This window comes from Cryptomeria japonica, chromosome 10 (genome assembly GCF_030272615.1).
Source record: "Cryptomeria japonica chromosome 10, Sugi_1.0, whole genome shotgun sequence".
Taxonomy (NCBI): Eukaryota; Viridiplantae; Streptophyta; class Pinopsida; order Cupressales; family Cupressaceae; genus Cryptomeria; species Cryptomeria japonica.
In genome coordinates, this window is record NC_081414.1 from 825585358 (window position 1) to 825604331 (window position 18974).

Consider the following 18974-nt stretch of genomic DNA (forward strand, 5'->3'; position numbering starts at 1 on the left):
CTTGTATCATCAAGCCATCACCCATTAATACAGCTCCAACATTATCTAATTCTAGATTTAGGACAATACCTACTATACCATCTATGAATTCTACTAATTCCCCTGCCATTACTTTATCAAGACCATGAATACGAACAATGCCATCCCCTACTTGAAGTACAGTACCAATATAAACAACTTGGACCTATTATATTGTTCAATCTGTTTACGTATTATACTACTGATTTGATCGGGTCGAATAGTTACCATTAACACTAGTTAATTCTCTTTTGAAAAATAAGACCTATATTGTATATACTGTTAATCAGTTATGTTTTTCATCGCTAGGAGCAGGTCGATATTATGCTCGATCGTACGTAAATGTAACTCGCTATTCAAACGACTATTCAGAGTTCCTAGAGCTCTTTGGACAGCTTGGTAAGAAATTTGTTTTTGAACCAGTTCAATTACTCTTTCTTGTTCCAAGTGAATGGTTTCATTCTTTAAATTTTCTAATTGTTTCAAATTAATAGAAGCAACATTGATAAGATCAATTTTTTCTTGTTGTATTTGAGAATATCCATTTACCCGAATTTCGCGTACCCGCCTTTCTACTTCCCGTAAGTGAGCCCGGGCTTGCTCAAGTTGATTAGCAGCGCCTTTACACAGTTCTTCAGAACTCTGAATAGTACTTGATATTTTCTGTTTACGGTTATCTAATAGATTACTTAATGAAAGTAGATTATCTATTCATAAGTTGAACGAATGGATAATCTCTTCCCAAACCGAACACGAACCTTTCGATTCATTCGGCTCTCCCGCTCGGCTTTTTTTTTACTGAGCCTGCCCTTTTCGTTCATATTATGTATAAAAATAAAATCAATCTATCAAAGACCAAAATCTACGAAGGGCTCTTTTGCCAAAAGGGATTTTTTATTATCAACAAAGTTGTTTTTTCTTTTTCTTCTTTTTTCTTTTTCTTCTTTTTTTCTTTTCATTCATATTTCCTATTTACTTTTTCTTGAATAAATTCGCTTTTGTGTAGGTCGTCGGTTCCGCATTTAAACCCAAAAAATTGGATGGGAGATTAGGACTATTTTTCAGTAGATAGATTGAATAATTCCATTGATATGAATGTTATATATCGGATCAACCTCCAACTATGCCTTTGAACCCTTCTCATATTAGCACAGCGGTGGAAAGAGTACCCAGTTGTGCTTGGACTTCAAGCAGTTTAGCTTTAACCATTCTAAAGATTTTCTCTTGTTGGTTGGGATTGTAATAAAATTTCCCAATCAATTACAAAATGCTATAGTTCTTCCATATTTTTTTCCCTTTTAGAAGTAATTCATTGAGATCATGCACTTTTCTATCTACAGAGTGCAGTTGGTTGGATCCAGCTGGATTATTCAAATATACAACTCGCACACACTCCCTTTCCGAAATAGATCAGTACACCAAGCACCACACTGAGATTTATTATATTTGTTTCTAAAATATTGGTATTTAACCCGAAACCCTCAGCAGAGGATAGGGAAATGAAAGAATCAGTTACATTTTTCATACGCTCTCCCCTCATAGATAAGGATACTTTTACAAAGTTTTTTCTCCGACTCGATCCTACTATTATTCGAATTTCGGATAAGCAGATTTCGAGTACTTAATAAGTCCTAGGTCCCGCATAACGATAAATAAGGATACAATTATGAAAAAAAAACTTTGTTCTATCTATCTACTTCTCCGAGTGTCGCAAATCTTTCTGACCGAAACAAGTGAAGTATAAGTCCACTATTTTGGATCAGCCCCTCCCCTATTGGCTGAACAAGAAAATTGATAGAGGGGGGTCTTTAAAATCCCGAAGAATACTTACCACACCTTACACCCCTTAGCAAAACAGTGTTGTTGAGCGGAGAAACCGCACAATCACCAAGATAGTCTAGTCTATGTTGGAGTACAAAAATGTTCCAAAACAATTTTGGGTTGAAGCAGTTCATACTGTCATTTATCTTCTGAACCGGTCTCCCACACAAGCCATTAAGAAGATGATCCTAGAGGAAGCCTGGTTTGGAAGGAAGCCCAAAATCAGTCATTTGAAGGTCTTTGGCTCTACTACTTATGTTTGGATTCCAAATGCCAAGTGCACAAAACTGGACTCCAGGAGCCAAAAACTCATGTTCATGGGCTACAATGATAATCACAAAGCTTATCGGTCGATTGATGTAGACACTGATCGTCTCATATTCAGTTGTGATGTTGTATTTGATGCAAAACGAGGGCCCTTTCAGCTCTCTTCTCCTGTTTTGAGCCCTAAGGATCAGCCTCTGAATGCTAATATGCTATTAGTATTTAAACAGATGAAACATCTTACTGCACCATTGTTCTTGACAAGGAAATCAAAACTATAACCATCTTAATGCAGCATGGTTTATATCAAACGTTGGAAAGGTCGTCACAAATAACCTTCAAATCACATATTTAAGATACCTCGAGAATAATCAAGCTGGCATAAGAGGCCAAAAATGTTCTCTGGGCCAGGCATAGGTGCATATCATTGACCGATATGATCTACTGCAGCTAATGATGATACTAACTGAACGTTATCCAACCACATCAACTGCATATATGCATAGTATATTCTCAGTGCAAAATAGGATTTTGTGACCTTTTCATGATTCGTAGTCGTTTTGTGTTGCCAGTGATATGTATGGGATTGGTTTGTAATACAGAGTGCAAATTTGAGTTTTTTCACACTTCATCGTTGTTTTGTCGTGCCAGTTCTATCGGGTTTGTTGGTAAATAACGCTACAAAATGAGATTAGAAGAATTTTTCATGATTCTTTGTTTTGTTAACTGCATCAGGTGTATTGACAAATACCTATCTTGTAAACCAATACGTGGTAATTGTAGAAATAAACCATAAAACTGTACATAGCATTAAGTAAACCATAAAGCATGTACATAACATGAAAACCTAAACCATTTCACGGTGATTCTGGAAGTCAACCATACATACTGCACATACCATGAAGTAAACCATAAAAAATGTGTATTCAAATACCCATCGGTTTTGCAAGTCTAAAGGGCCCTAGTTTTGGCCTCAGTCAAAATATAAAACAATATATAACCAAGCAAAGTCAATAAACAACTACATGCCCAATTGAATTCAAAAGCATCTAGCAGGCTATAGTCTAGTGGTGAGGTGGATGCACTTCCCATGATGATGTTCCAGGTACAAACCCTCCTGGGCTTATAAACCTTTGATTAAATGGCATTTTGACTAACCAGATTTGTGTAAGGTGTAGGACAAGGTCAGGTGCAAGTCCAAGTGGACTTCGATGGTCACCATCAGATATTACAAGGCCTAAAGTTCCAGAATTTCTTAGCCGAAAGTTTAACTGTGGTTGAAGCAGAACTTGAATTATGGGAAAATATCAAATGAGGTTATAACCAGTTATAAAAGTGAGCCAGGTCTAAGTACCGAGTGAATTTGATGGAAAGGGAAGAGCTCAGATGTGGGTTCTTGGCCAAAATACTGCCTGTAAATCAATTCATTGGCAAGGTTGAACTTGAATTGTAGACCAAAAGGGGAAAGGGAATGCAACCAGATTGAGTTGAGGGTGGCAGCATGAACTTACCAAGAGTTTCATATGGTGATCGTTGAGAATTCCAAGCGGATGCCTCGGTTGATATTCCCCTAGTGTTTAAACGAAAACCGAATTCAGATCTTTGCCTGTTGTGATGCAGACTAGGCAAAAAACTAATGGGCCTGAATTTCGCTGGACGAGTCTTAAAATGGAAGGTCAATTGCCTGGTGCAGCAAATTAAGGACGCGACCATATGTGGACGACAAACTGCCCTAAAAGCAGCCATCGATCTATACTTTCGCAAGTTCGGATCATAATCGAGGCCAGTGGTTATTTTGGGCTTTTAAATCTCAGCTCTACAAAAGGTAAAACGGTCATCCAAAAAAAAGCAGTAAAATACATTGAACTTTCCTTTTTTCTTTTTATTCAGCAAAAACCCTATTCCTGTGATTTTATAAATGGGAGATCATATCTTTATTCTTATGGGACGAAATTTGGTATTATATATAAAATTTAAATTATGGTATCTTAAGATCACACTACATTTATACGGAGAAAAAAATTAAAACTAGTTTATATATATTAATATTTTATATAAAATGTGTCAAGAGATATTCCTTTATTAATATTTATAAGCTAGTAGCAGTCATAGTACAATATGAAAGACATTAAATAAGTTATTTCATAATTATACACTATTGTATTATTAAATAAAATTATGTTAATATAATAATTATTATATTATACTTATGATCCCTAACCATGATTTTAATGTAATCATATATAATATCAGGATCATGGTTAGGGTTAGGGTTAGGGTTCAATTGTAAGTAGGGTTTAATTCTAAGGTTAGAGTTAAGTTATGGTTAGGTCTCAATTATGGTTAGATTTAGGGTTAAGGTTAGGCTACAATTAGGATTACTATTGTAGGATAATGCTTGGGCTCAATTATGTTAGGGTTAAGGTTAGGTTAAATTAAGGTTAAGGTTAATGTTAGGTTATGATTAAGGTTAGTATTGTGGGATAAATTTTGGGTTATAGTTAGAAGTTCAAATATGGTTTGAGTTATAGTTTAATTAGCATTATGGTTCAAGTGCAATTGGGTTAGGGTTAACATTAGGTTAGGGTTAAATTAGGGTTATACTACAACGAGGGTTAAACTATTGTAGGATAATGCTTGGGTTGAATTATATTTACAGTAGGGTTAGTGATAAGGTTAGCTTAAATTAGGGGTAAGGTTAATGTTAGGTTGTGATTAAAGTTACTATTGTGGGATAAATCTTAGGGTTATGGTCAAGATTCAAATATGGTTTGACTTATATTTTAATTAGCATTATGGTTCAAGCACAATTAGGGTTAGTATTTAACATTAGGTTAGGGTTGGGGTTCAATTAGAGGTAAATCTTTGAGTGAGGGTTAGGTTAAGTTAATTGTTGTTAGGATTCAATCACGGTTAGGGGTTGATTATGGTAAGGATTTGATTCTAGTCCGGTTTTGATTATACTTAGGGTTTAATTCTATGGTTAGAGTTAAGTTTTTGGTTAGGTTAGGGTTGGCATTCAATTAGAGGGATTAAGGTTAAGGGTTAAGGTTGTAGTTAATTAAATTTAGGGTTCAATCACGATTAAAGATTGATTATGGTAAGATTAGGTTATGGTCAAGGTTAAATTAGGTCTAGATTAGGGATACTGTCAAGGTTAGGGTTTTATAATGATAAGGGTTTAATTATATTTAGGGTTAGTATTAGATTTCAATTAGGGTTACAATTAGGGTTATGACTCCTACAACTTTAAATTGTCTTTTTCAATTTGCAAACACCAAATAGTTTTTTTTCACACCAAGCCAAGTAAATTGTTGTCAAGATCAAAGTTAATTCCAATAAAAAGCATATCTGACTATAAAGATATTCCATCTAACTTAGATGGACAGAGAAAGTTATCATATAAAATGCAACAAGTTTCATTTCCCCATATATTAGAAATAAATAATATAGGCTATCCACCCAATAAAAAATACTTCATCTCCTATTTTTTAATTTGGCAACCCATGCTTAAAAATATTTCATGAAACTACACTTTCTACATGAAAAGGAAAGTGAAATGCAAAAGAAGTATTTAACAAATAAAAAATGCATCCATTGTACCTATTGAAAGTTGAATGCAAAAAAAATAAAACAAATTCAAATGCCAAGTAAAAGCGAAATGCCTTGGCTCAAATCGAAATGCAACCAAATCTTTATTATGTACATGAATAGGTTTACTCCCTTGTTGCAACTGTATGGTATGCCTCTCACCATAATTACATCTCAGATATGTTTTATAAGTGTATTTTAGAATTATTTTTATCATAAAAATTTCATTGTGATATCAATTGTTATGATAAGTATATATTAATGTCATGTTTGTAATACGTTTATACAATTAGTGTAAAAAAAAAAATCGTAATGTGGGTTATCCCTACTCTTAAATGTCTAAGTTTTATTAACTTTAAGGTTTGTCTAGTTGCACTTCCACTCCATTTTCTCTATTGTCATTAAACATGTATAATTTATATGGGATAACCTTGGAATTTTATGGACATTACAATTGATTAAATGCATTTGCAGCTTTGGTAAATAGGGCTAGTAAGGATAATTTTGTTTGCCTATAATATGTTGTAACTCTATAAAATAAGACAAATAATAGCACCACCTAAAAGTGTTATCACATGACCAATAGACACGAATATTTATACCCTTTTCACTAACACACTACATATTTATATATCTTAAATTCATTTATGTGTAGTACTTTGTTGTCTAGTGTTAAATATTTGAGTCTATTAATTGTTTGATAGCACCTTTAAGTAGTGTGATCCAAAACGTTAATGAAAATATTAATCACGTTGTCAAATCCAGAAATCATCAAATTAATTTAAACATGTCTTGGTGACTCTTTAAGAAATAAACAATTTTGAAGGTGTTATAATATATTAAAATTAATGATCATTCTTAGATATCCTCAAGAGAAATATTTGAAGGATTAACCATAAGAATGTCAAATTCATATTGTCATTTACAACATGTAGCTTTTGAATAATGCTTCAATCGTTTGGAGATGTATTATAAAAAAATGTAATATTCTTACATTTTAAACAAAATCATATATTTGTCATTTTTTTGTACTATATACATATTTCTAGATGCATCATTGCTTCTTGGATGTATGTTGTATATTGTATAACTTTCACAAAATAGGAGAGGAGATGCGATATGATATCAAGAGCTACATAAATACAAGATCCAACAAAATTCCAAATAGCCAAGAACCACAAAATCACAATACCCAAGATAGACAATAAAGGAGCCAATTACATCATATTATATAGTAAAATCAAGAGAGTTCATTTATATTTCATCGTTATAATTTGGTAAGAGTTCTAGAGCTAGATTTGAAACCCATAGCTAACCCAATCATATTTTTTATATCCTCCATTATAGCATTATACCATTAACCAATCTTATGTAAATTCTAAGTTGTGTTATCCATCTCCTTTCAATCCAAGATTAAATGTTGAACAATAGAGAGGTCAATCTAATGATCAATAAAAATATTTCAAAACTATACCTCAACTTTATCTACAACTTGATCATTACAAAGGCAATCAAACCATATTCATATTTATCAATGGACTTGTCCTACAACATAGGAATGTCCTACTCTTCATCCTTTTCCTACTCATCTTTGAAATCTAGATACTATTCAACATGCACAATGTCTTCTTCCTTAAGCTTGATGGTACCTATATTAATCAAACTAAAAAAAATCCTCTTTTGATATATTTACTATCGTGGATATTATTAAGCAATAAGCAACACAATGTAACTCCATAAATAAAGTCAATAAGCATTATTTTTTTATTGGTAAAACGTGTATTTTTTATTAATTCAAAAAAGACATGTACATATCAAAATTTCAGGCCCATGTTTGCAAAACGGGCGTCATCAAACCCCAAAATCCTTTACATCCATAGAGACAAAATTTTATCACCCAAACCCGGTTCGTACAGTAGGAAACAAAATTTACAATACAAAAAGAAAAATTCGGTGGTTCTCACCTTCTTCAACGCCCCCTCCACCACCTTCTTTCCTTTCACATCCTCTGCCTATGTTTGTTCGTTCACCTGCATTTCATCCTTTGGTTCCTATTGCATGTCTTCTAGTTCCTGCAACTCATCCTCTGGTTCCACGCTACCACTGAAGCTTTCACCAAGCAGTAGAACTCGTCTCTGCCTCATCCGCTCTTTCCCTGTCGGTCGTCCACACTTTCTCCTCGGGGGAGCTAGCTGGATCTTGAGTGCTCGATAGTCCTCATAGGGCCCCCACTTGGCCACTTTCTAATCGTATTTCTCAGGCGATGACAGCTGATATGTACTGCTTTACCCCTCGTAAGCCAATTTGCATCGCACTTCGCCTAATTTCTTTGTTGCATGTTGCACTCCAAACCAGAAACTGTCGGAGTGGGGTGGCAACTCACTCACATGTAGCCATCTCCCCCCAGGGCTTACAAACCCTTCCATATCCCATATCGATGCCATCAACTCATCAAATCCACCCAACGATTCTTTTTTTAACGCACCTATGCATAATCTATGCCATCGAATGACGTGGTTCTAGCTCCAAACACCACGCCATGAACAGTGAGACAATGTTTGAACCCCCCCCTCCTCCAGATATTCCACCACCAACACGATCTTCACTCTAGTCAGGAAAGTGCACTCCTCATACACAAAAATGTTTGACAGTCAATCATCTGTAATGCGTCCCCATAACGCATGTTTGTCTACAGAGAGAAGTTCACTTCCATTTCGACTCATATGATCTGCAACTTATCCTCTGACTTCACCAAGACACCAATGCAAATGCAAATAATTTCATTGCCCCTTGTGTGGTTTATAATCGGCCCATATATCCTTCACCATAAATGCAACTTCCAAATTGGTATTGGGGCAAGAAATGGTAACATCTCCCACGCGTATGGATACGGTGACAAGCTGGAGATTTTTTGGTGTTCGAACTTGCTTACTTTGTCAATACATCACCCTCACTCGGTCATCTCTTGGCGTCGCCAAATTCCTCCTTTCCTCATGCAAAATTCTTATCACCTCCTCTCCCACCTTCGTCATACACCAATTTGAAAAACATGGCGCAATTGCGCATGTGTGGGTTGAATTCCGCAAAATGATTTGTTCGGATTCCAAGATCACCTACCCAATTCAATTTTGCAAATCAACCTCCCTCCCATTATTCGACCACCTGATTTCATTTTGGGTGTACTCCATAGCCATTTTTGCTTGAAAGTATGCATCATAATCACCTTCCCTCAAAGTGAGAAATTTTGAAATGTGGGAATTCCTTTAGTAGATTAATGATCATCCTAATGATCTTGTCAATTTTCCAATGGGTTGCCTCCCCCTTAGCTAATGCTTGTGTAATAATCTTTGAATCACCCTCTAAATGTATATGTCTCATTCCGAGTCTTTTAACAACCTAAACTGTTAGTAGGGTCGCATTAGCTTCTACCAAATTATTTGTTCTACTACCACCCAGACCTAGTCCGCATTTTGCCAAAATCATCCCTTCATGGTTTCGAGTCACACACCCTACTCTTGACTAGACCGGATTTCCTCTCGTTGCTCCATCAAAGTTCACCTTGATCCACCCTTCATTTGGAGGGTTCCATTTAATATTATGTCTTTGCTTTGTAATATGATCGACCCTAGAAAGCCCATTAATGGACAAGTCAATAAACATTATTACTCTTCCTAAAAAAAAACTCATCATTCATATCTTTCCATATGAAACAAATAATTTTTGTGGATAAAATAAGCCACATTTCATTAGAATTCTTATCATAATCATTATTAGAACAAACCAAACATAATATCTTTGCAAATGATAGGCATATCATAAAGTGACAAGTCGTAATTACTTTATAAGTAATTGGAATAAAATCTTAGAACTTATAAGGTTGATATTTCTCCATTTCATTTAACTAAAGTGAATATTAGTTAAAAGGTTCATTTTAATTGTCAAAAGTGAATGAGAAGAATATGAGGCTTGCATGTAGGTCATTGGTTCAAAATTTTGATTATTTTTCTACCAATTTTAATAAATAATCACATTGTCTTATGCTTGGACATCTTAAAGTTGTTAAGTAGTTGAAATATGTGTTGAGGGATGTCAAACTCTAACTATTATATTTTTTAATGAAATCAATTGAAATGTTTTGTTAAAAAAAAGAAAATTTGTATGATTTGAAAGCATTTAGTTTGAGATATTATTGCATTTTAATCAAAACTTTTAAGAAAAAATATTTTAATTGACTTCAATTTTTAAATAATAAATTGTCTTAGTTTTAGGATCAAAATTTTATTGCACATGTGATTAAAGCCTTCAACTTTAATTATCAAAAAGTTGCAAAACAACCACATATTTAGCACTCATATTTTAAGGATTCATGAGGTGATGTTATTATTTTAATTATTGATCCCAAATATCTTGTATTTGTTAATGTAAATTTAGTCCTCTTGAATAATTTTCTTTTGAATATGTAATCTATATTTTCTATTATCAAAAATAAATTATTTATTTCCAATTTCTCATCGTATTGATAGATTTGCCTCTAAAGGAGTACCTTATCAGATGCATGTATATTGGATTTTTTTAAATAACCAAAATGTGACCCACTATATTACTTTAGTATTAATATGAAAGGGGATAATTTAGTTAATGTGATAGGATAAGTATTAGGGATTGGGAAGCATGCTTAGATAGGGGTGGATGTTATAAACTTGACATTCTAAATTATCTACAAATTATTTTGGCTGGGCCAACTAGAAGAAATGTCATTCACTGATGAGCTCAAATAATGGCTTAATTTTGTGTATGTTTTCTATACTTTTGCTCGGTTTTGACAAGGGTCTAGATAGTGTCTAAGCCCTAAAACAATGATACTGTTATGTTTTCATGAACTTGACAAAATGACATGAACTTACTCTTATATATTCCTTTTGGTTGAAATTATGATTAATGATGAAGTGGCCATGCTATGTGATTTATCCATATTAATCTTGCATGTAGTTAGATAAATGTTATTCTGACATGGAATAAATATACCTTTGTTTTGTGCATGCTAATGATATGATGCAGGAGCTAATGAAGAACGGGAAAAGGTCAAAGATTCACAGCGTGGGAATTCATGCTAGTTAGTTGGATGAAGACAAAGTCCCAGCAAAATGAGTATTGAAGGAGTCAACAGTCAATTATCTACAACTTAGAGAGTGTAATTATGAAACTTCAGTATTCATGTTTGTAGGAGAATAAATCTAGGAGGGATTGTTATGCTAGATTTCCTCTATAGTTGAAACAATTTGACTATTTCTGATTCGGAGAGTAACTCCCCGTTCTCTTTCTTATGTTGTAATAATGGAATCCTCATGATGTTCTGGGAGTGGACCTTCCAGTAGTTAGAGTTAGTTCCTATTTTTTTCTAAATAAGATAGTTTCTATTCAAGTATTTCAATTATTTACTTTCAGAAACATTTTCTTCTTAGTAGAATGACTATAATAAGGACTTTAGTGCATATACCTTGTTGACCCATTTCAAGTATATGCCCCAAGTTGACAAAGAAATGAGCTTTCATCATGATCATATAACTACTTAGTATGGATGTCCAATCCCTAAGTCACGACCTTAGAGTTTAGTTATTAGAACCATTAAGGGAGACAAACATTCACTAAGTTATTTTTTCTAGGGTCATGAAACTATCATTTTTCTATACCATATAGTATTGTATTGTGTCCAAGCCTCATACTCCCAAGGGTGCTTGGTGAATTATAACTCTAATGTTGTTAACAAAGTGGGTGTTTATAAGTGACTTTCCAAATTCTCTACAAATCACTTTGTACAAGTTAATTAGAGAAAATTCCATTCACATAGTCTCACTAACTCTAACAGTAAATTATCATAATAATAGACATCTCAACTATAATATGCATATTAATCTAAAATGTAGTGGAAGGGTTTTAAAGATTCTTGGGTAGGATTGTATTGAAAGTTTTAGAGATATTAGAGATATCAATATTTTACACCGCATGGTCTTGTATTATGTTAAAGCCTCGTAATCACAATGGACTTGCTTAATTGCAACTCTAATATAATTAATAAAAAACAATGGTCACACCAAGGTCATGTAGGTTCAGTACAATCCTACCTAGGCATCCAAAAACTAGTTTTTGAATAACTTTTAGTAATATCATGACTTGAACTAAAAGAATCTACAAAACCTTTCCATTGTAATTTATATTGATATCTCTAATATCTCTAGTAGTATAATTATGATGGATTGGCTAGTGGGTGAACCCTACCCCTCAATGCTTCTCCCCAAAAAATAAGCACTACTTTTGTTGACTTATGCTTTATTTTACAATTTCTTGTTAAATATGGTGTTGTTTTTTTAGTAGAATGTTTTAAATGAGATGGTAGAGACCTAAGCCTTACCAGCTCAAACTCTCAAGTAATGGAAGTCCTGGTTTTTATTGAACTATGAATTTGAGAGAAGCAATGGTCCCTTCACTTCAATGAAGCACAAGAAGGGCTCCATTCCACATAGATCATGGGGTCCAAGCCAACAAATTCAGTGCAACCCATAAGCACACACTAACTCAACAGGTCTTGAACCTAGGTGGGTGTTGTAAGTTGTACTTGTGCCACCCTAATATCAACACACTATTCAATAAACAATCTATTTCTTAGTATTATAAATATCTTTTAAAGTGTGATTGATTTTAATGGTGTGGATTGTTTGGGAGTTTCATCAATATAGACCATTCTAGATGTTTTAGATTTTAGATTTATTTTAAAAGGTCATTGTTTAGGTCACACCCTAGCTAGCACTCCTCTTGGGCATAAGCCTTTTGTGAGAGCAAGTGAGAATACAAGAAAGTGGCATTCAAAGAGTCTAGTGGTACCATTTACAACCTTTCATTTAACATTCTAGTGATATTTTTATTTAAGATAAATTTGATTATTCATGATGTACTTGATCCTCTAATAGTACTAATTATGATGGACTAGTTGGTGGGTGAACACTGCCCCTCAATGCTTCCCCCTGAAAATAAACACTACTTGTGTTGATTTATGCTTTATTTACAATTTTGTGTTACATATGATGTTGTTATTTTGGTGGAATGTTTTTAATGGGTGGTAGATACCTAAGCCTTATCAACTCAAACTCAAGTAATGGAAGTCTTAATTTTTATTGAGCTGTGAATTTGAGAAAATCAATGGTCCCTTGGCTTCAAATGGAGCACAAGAGGGTCTCCATTCCACATTGATCATGAGGTCCAAGCCGACAAACTCAGTGCAACCCATAAGCACACACTGACCCGACGAAGCTTGAACCTGGGTGGTTGTTATAAGTTATAATTGTGCCACTCTAATATCAACAGCCTATTTGTTTAGATTGTAGTTATCTTTTAAAGCGTGATTGATTTTAATGGTGTGGATAGTTTGGGAATTTCATCAATATAGATCATTCTAGATGTTTTGGTTTTTTGATCTATTTTATAAGGTCATTTTTTAGGTCACGCCCTAGCCAACACCCCTCTTGGGCATAAGCCTTTTGTGAAAGCAAGTGAAATTCTCCATATATATGGTCCAACCTCATGACCAAAATCAAGATAAAGTGAGCCTTCTCAAGCCATCTGCATCAAGAGTGCTCATGGTTGATTATGCTCATCGTGGATTATTTAATAAATACGGGTTTTGATGATTATTGAGTAAGATGGATGCTTTTGTTGTTTTGTCGGTATGAAATTTCCTTTGTGTGGTAATTGTAAAATTTCCCATGCTTTTTGAGATTCAATTAATGTACACATTATGATTGGTTAGTGTTTTTTTATCAATGGGGACACTATGGGTATTTCTGGGTTTTGCAGGATCCCCATTATTGCTTTGGCATTGAACAATTTGTGTTGGAATTGAAGATCCTTCATCTCATTTTTCTTTTTTTTAGCTATCCATTTTCTTCATATTTTCTGTGGTAGTGCCTTGCCATCCCACCATAATGCAGATTTGTCCTTTACTAGAGGTGTCAATACAAATATAATTCTAGAACAGTGGGTCTTCAACAATCTCTAGAGGCGTAGGAAAATTCTCTTTGCAGTGCATTGATTCCATACATGTCTTTGAATATAAATTATTAGCCATTGTTTCCTACTTTTTGAGCTCTTTTTGGGACCAAGTTTGGAGAACAACTATAGTAGAATCGAACTGTGCAACAAGAGCAATCAATCTTTGCCAAAAATCCATTGTATTCTTTAGTTTCCTTGAGGATATTGCATGCCAATTAGGAGTAAAGATAAAAAGTTGCAAGAGTGTGAGAAGAAAATGGAAGGTAAGGAATCTAATGCTATAGGAATTCAGTTGTCCAAGTTTGAAAGAAACCACCACTATTTGAAGAATATTGTCATTGTCTTGAAATTCATCAATTGCTTTCAACGGAGATTTTAGTTTCAATCATCAACCATAAGAATTCTTTTGATATTTGTCATCATTATTTACATTTTTTCTTTCAAAATATAGGTATGCTAGTTTTAATTTTATTCCCATTTATTTATTAATATTAATATACACTACTAAAATTTAGTGTTAATGACAAGTTTAACCACTAAGGGGGTTGTACGAAGGAAATGTCTATCTAGCAACTAAGATGCACCAATACATCAATGCCTCTCATATATTATATATACATTGTAATGGATGCTTAGTGAATCCTAGGGATTGGATATCCATTTTTGTGGTAGTGTCTTGCCATCCCACCATAATGTGAATTTATCTTTCATTAGATGTGTTAAGACAAATGTAATTCCAGAATAGTGGTTCTTCAACAATCTCCAAAAGCATAGGAAAATTCTTTTTGCAATGCATTAATTACATGCTTGTCTTTGAATACCAGGTCATCTCCATTAAAGAGACTTCCTTTCTATGTTTGCTCTTATGAGTGAAAATTATTAGCCATTATTTCCTACTTTTTGAATTCTTTTTGGGACTGAGTTTGGAGAACAAATAGAGTAAAATTGAAATATCCAACAAGAACAACCAATATTTGCCAAAAAGCCCTTGTATCCTTTAGTTTCCTCAAGGATATTGTGTTCCAATAAGGAGTAAAGATCCAAAGTTACATGAGTGTGAGAAGAAAATGGAAGGTAAGGAACCTAATGCTATAGGAATCCTGTTGTCCAAGTATGAAATAAATCAACACTATTTGAAGAAGATTGTCTTTGTCTTGAAACTCATCGATTGCTTTTAAAAGAGATTTTAGTTCCAATCATCAATCATAAGAATTCTTTTGATATTTCTATAGTAAAATGCACCAAGGGGGTTGCACAAAGGAAATGTCTATCTAGCCTTTAAGATGCACTGAGACATTAATGCTATAATAGATGCTTGTGCATCCTAAAGATTGAATAGACATTTATGTGTTAAAAAAAAATGAAAATTTAGAATAAAAGATGTAGTAAGTTTGCATGACTCTAGTGAAAATTTAAAACTATTAGCAAAAATTACAATGGGATGAGGAAGCTTGAACTCAACCATTAGAATCAAACTATTAGCTGGAATTACCATGGTATGAAGGAAGCTTGAACTCTTGTAAAAACCATTGGAATTACCATGGGATGAAGGAAGCTTGAACTCTTGTAAAAACCATTGGAATTACCATGGGATGAAGGAAGCTTGAACTCTTGTAAAAACCATTGGAATTACCATGGGATGAAGGAAGCTTGAACTCTTGTAAAAACCATTAGAATCAATCCATGAATGAAACTACAACCAAAAATTACAAAAGAATGAGAGAGAGTGGAATTCTTGAAAAGACTCAATTACTGAATGAAACTGGTAGCAAAAACTTCACTGGGGTGAGAGAGGCTCGAACTCTCGACCTCAGGATTACTCGTCATGCTATGAGACCTACGCGCTAGCCAACTGCGCCACCACCTCTTGTTGAAGACTGTTTTCATTAATTTTATAATGAAGAAATTCTTCCAGTGATCTTTAATTCCCCCGTACTCGCTTTAACACCCATTGAAATATGGAGAACACGGCGCACAGAAAAATGGTCGGCATGTACTCATTTTACAAAACCATGTGCGAGGAAAAAAACGTTTATCAGAGCCAGGTTTCGTTCCTGGGACCTGTGTGTTATGGGCCCACCAAGCTTCCGCTGCGCCACTCTGATATACAGGACAATTGAAACAATTGTTATCTTGTCATACCAAAGAGAAATTAAACTGAAGAGGCCGTGTTATAATGTCTTCAGTGTGACACTAACATGATAGCGTGATAAGCAACAACTGGGAGCAATAGCCTACTGAAATTAAGACAAACATTTACTATCTTAAAGCATTGAACTAACGATATGTTGCTCTTTTTAATAATTCAACGAGTGAGCGAATACGAGGTCGAGAATGGAGATTGGATATCTTAAAGTACCACAGATTAAACTTTTTAAGAGTATTGGAGATCAAGATAATAATTTTAATTTGATTAAAGAGATTATCTTTGGCGTTTGTAGTCCAACGGTTCGGATAATTGCCTTCCAAGCAATACACCCGGGTTCGACTCCCGGCAAACACACTGCACATACATGTTCAATTTTAAAAATGGAAAAGCTACGCGTAAACAAATTTTGCGGATGCGACGTAAAAAATTGTTCGCCTAATAAGCAAATAAAAACTGTCTTCCGTTGCCGGGACTTGAACCCGGGTCTCTCGGGTGAGAGCCGAGTATCCTAACCAACTAGACTACAACGGATTTAAAAATTAAATTGTACAAGATATATCTTGTTTACTAAAGTATTTTGGTTCCTCATTTATTAATTAAACTTACAATAGTAAGTACGGTAAACTTCAAAAGTCTTATGTCTTATCGCGTAGGCATTTTAAAAAATTCACACCATTTTCCATGCTATTAGATAGGCTTTTGCTATCTTGATTCGAAGAGCTTGCATTCCTCACAAAGTGGAGATTGGTAAACCCTGAAGAGGAGAGAATGAGAATATATATATATATATATATAAATAACAAAATTTAAGAATAAAATGAGTGAAACAACATTAAACACTTTAAATGTTGCAACATCAAGGTAAAATATGCAATTCAAGGAAAATTAAGTAAAACTAATTCAATTTTACAATGCCTGGGAAAGTGACAAGCGAAATGTTTAGAATTGGAAGAGTAAGCAACATCGTGTATAGTCTGCGAGGACAAAAGCTGGAACTGCAATTGTTCAATGGGTGAATCGAAAGTCTATGAAGAAACGGAAGAAGCAATCCTGCAATGGGAGGAAACCAAATTAAGTGAACAAAGTTGTGCAATAAATTGTATATAGAAATTGCAGATGGTAGATAGAAAATTTACGAGCAAAGAGGAAAGTGTATTAACTATTACATGGATGCAAGAGATTTATGTTGGTAAATGAAAAGAAATAAATACAGTATGCAAGAAGAATGGAATGAGATGAGTCGAGAAGTTGTGCAAATTGGGAAAGAAAGAACTGAGAAATTAAACAAGCATTCACAGAAATCTGTATATAACATTTCAATATAAATTCATTATAAGTTATATAGATGTATGAAGAAAGTGTTTTTTCTTTATAGATTTTCCAACTAAAATCTTTGAAACTAAATATGTATGGAAATCATGTTCGAATAAAGTTAAAAGTATTTACCTGGGGTGAGTGAAAAGGGTAGAAGACATTCACAGAGCCAATGAATCGCCCAAAAGAATGGCAGCTTAAATATAATAAATCAAAGAGGGGATAACTAGCAGAAGAAGACTTTAGTGTTATGCAAGTATGACGAAATGTATAAACTTCATACCTAGAAGATAAGCTTGGCAGCGAACGGTCTTTGCAATTCAAAACCCAGGCAATGTTTCCTAGAAACTGTACAACCCATCTCCAAAAAGGTATTAGTAATAAAGAGGGATGTTCAACAAAAAATGTATAGAGAAAAAGAGGGAAAAAGAAATACAAGCTTCCATGAAAGGCTTGGCTTAGTAAAATGCGACGTGTATGTTTAGAAAACGTTAAGCAAATGTGAAGCATATTTCATAACTTTACTAGGAATGTGTAAGAAAGCCTGCAACAAGATAAGTTAAGTCATAGAAACGTACTGTAAAGCGGAAAAATCGAACCCTAGTCGTTCTCCTCTCCCCAACTCCAAGGAGAGAGAAGGGAGAGTCACTAGGGTTGATGGTTTTCACTTAGGAGAAACTTTACATTCAAAAGAAGGGTTGAAACCCACAAGATCCAATCCCATGCAATGCAAGATTGGATTCTAAATGAGTTTCAAGGGTTAAGACATCAAGGATACCCTCTTTTGTAAAGAATGTAGATAGAAAGATTGAACTAGGAATGCATGTAAAGTAGGAAAGATTCGCTTATAAACAGAGATAGGGATATGGGATGAAGCTGCAGACCTGGAATTAGCAGTAAAATGTCGAGACGGTGCTGTTTTGCAAATTTGAGTGAAAGTTGACGAGACGATGGCGCCCGGCGTGCACACGGTCCTCCGAAAAATCCGCGAAACAAAGGGGGATCTGTTCGTCTCTGCACAAGGATTTCAGATCTTCAATTACAGCCGCGTACCTGCAACCTACACACAGAAAAGAGAGGACGATTGGGGGGTTAGGGATGAGGGGTTTGCCTTTAGGTCAAACCCCGGTTTTGGAATTAACCAAGAAATGAGAATGTTGTAAATGTAAATGTTTGTAATGTAAACAAGTACTGATACCTTGTTGTAAGAATGTTTGTATTCTTACATGCGAAGGTGTAATGTATGTAGTATGTTGTATGTTGTATGTGATCTCCTCTTCAATGGTTGAATCCTTGTCTTGAATGCAACACTTAGCCTTGAATGGAGACTTAGAATGCTCAATTGCTTGAAGGAATGCTTGAATGCTTGAATGTTTGAATGTTTGCCTAGCGCTTTCGCCTCTTGTACACATATGTCCTTCCTTTTTTCGACCCTCTCAAATGGGAGAGGAAATGTAGTTTATATACTTGTTAATTAGGGCTGATAGACTGATTTTCCCGACCTTAGGCCGACCAGGAAACATTATTTTCCAATTTGCAAACTTAAAGACCCGAAGCCCCATAAGAGACTGGGCCCAAAATAGGGCCAGGGACCAGGGCGCTGGGCGCCATGGTCCCACCTCCCGGGACAGCAGGGTGCAAGGAGGGATCAGGCCAGGGTGCTGAAAAATGCAGTTTTTGATGTCATGAACAAGTTTCGGGGTCTCCATTCAGGTTCTGTGTTGCATCGCCATCGTGAAGACCCAAATGCAGTCGAAATTGCAAGTGTCACAAT

General features: G+C 34.7%; 1 protein-coding gene and 3 non-coding genes across 4 annotated transcripts in view; 1 reads left to right on the forward strand and 3 right to left on the reverse strand.

Annotated features, from left to right (window-relative positions):
• LOC131076871 (uncharacterized J domain-containing protein C4H3.01) overlaps positions 1-3952 on the reverse strand; it is a 116874-nt gene extending 112922 nt beyond the window's left edge. Inside the window, exon 1 of the mRNA XM_058014212.2 lies at positions 3615-3952. Within this exon, the coding sequence (XP_057870195.2) occupies positions 3615-3849 (235 nt within the window). The 5' untranslated portion in view covers positions 3850-3952. The remainder of the gene's footprint in view (positions 1-3614) is intronic.
• An 11566-nt stretch (positions 3953-15518) lies between these two features.
• TRNAM-CAU (transfer RNA methionine (anticodon CAU)) lies at positions 15519-15604 on the reverse strand. Its single transcript is given in 2 exon segments — positions 15519-15554; positions 15567-15604. It is a non-coding gene; the product is annotated as a tRNA-Met (tRNA).
• A 564-nt stretch (positions 15605-16168) lies between these two features.
• TRNAG-UCC (transfer RNA glycine (anticodon UCC)) lies at positions 16169-16240 on the forward strand. The gene has a single exon. It is a non-coding gene; the product is annotated as a tRNA-Gly (tRNA).
• Positions 16241-16344: 104 nt separating this feature from the next.
• TRNAE-CUC (transfer RNA glutamic acid (anticodon CUC)) lies at positions 16345-16417 on the reverse strand. The gene has a single exon. It is a non-coding gene; the product is annotated as a tRNA-Glu (tRNA).
• Positions 16418-18974: the final 2557 nt, after the last annotated feature.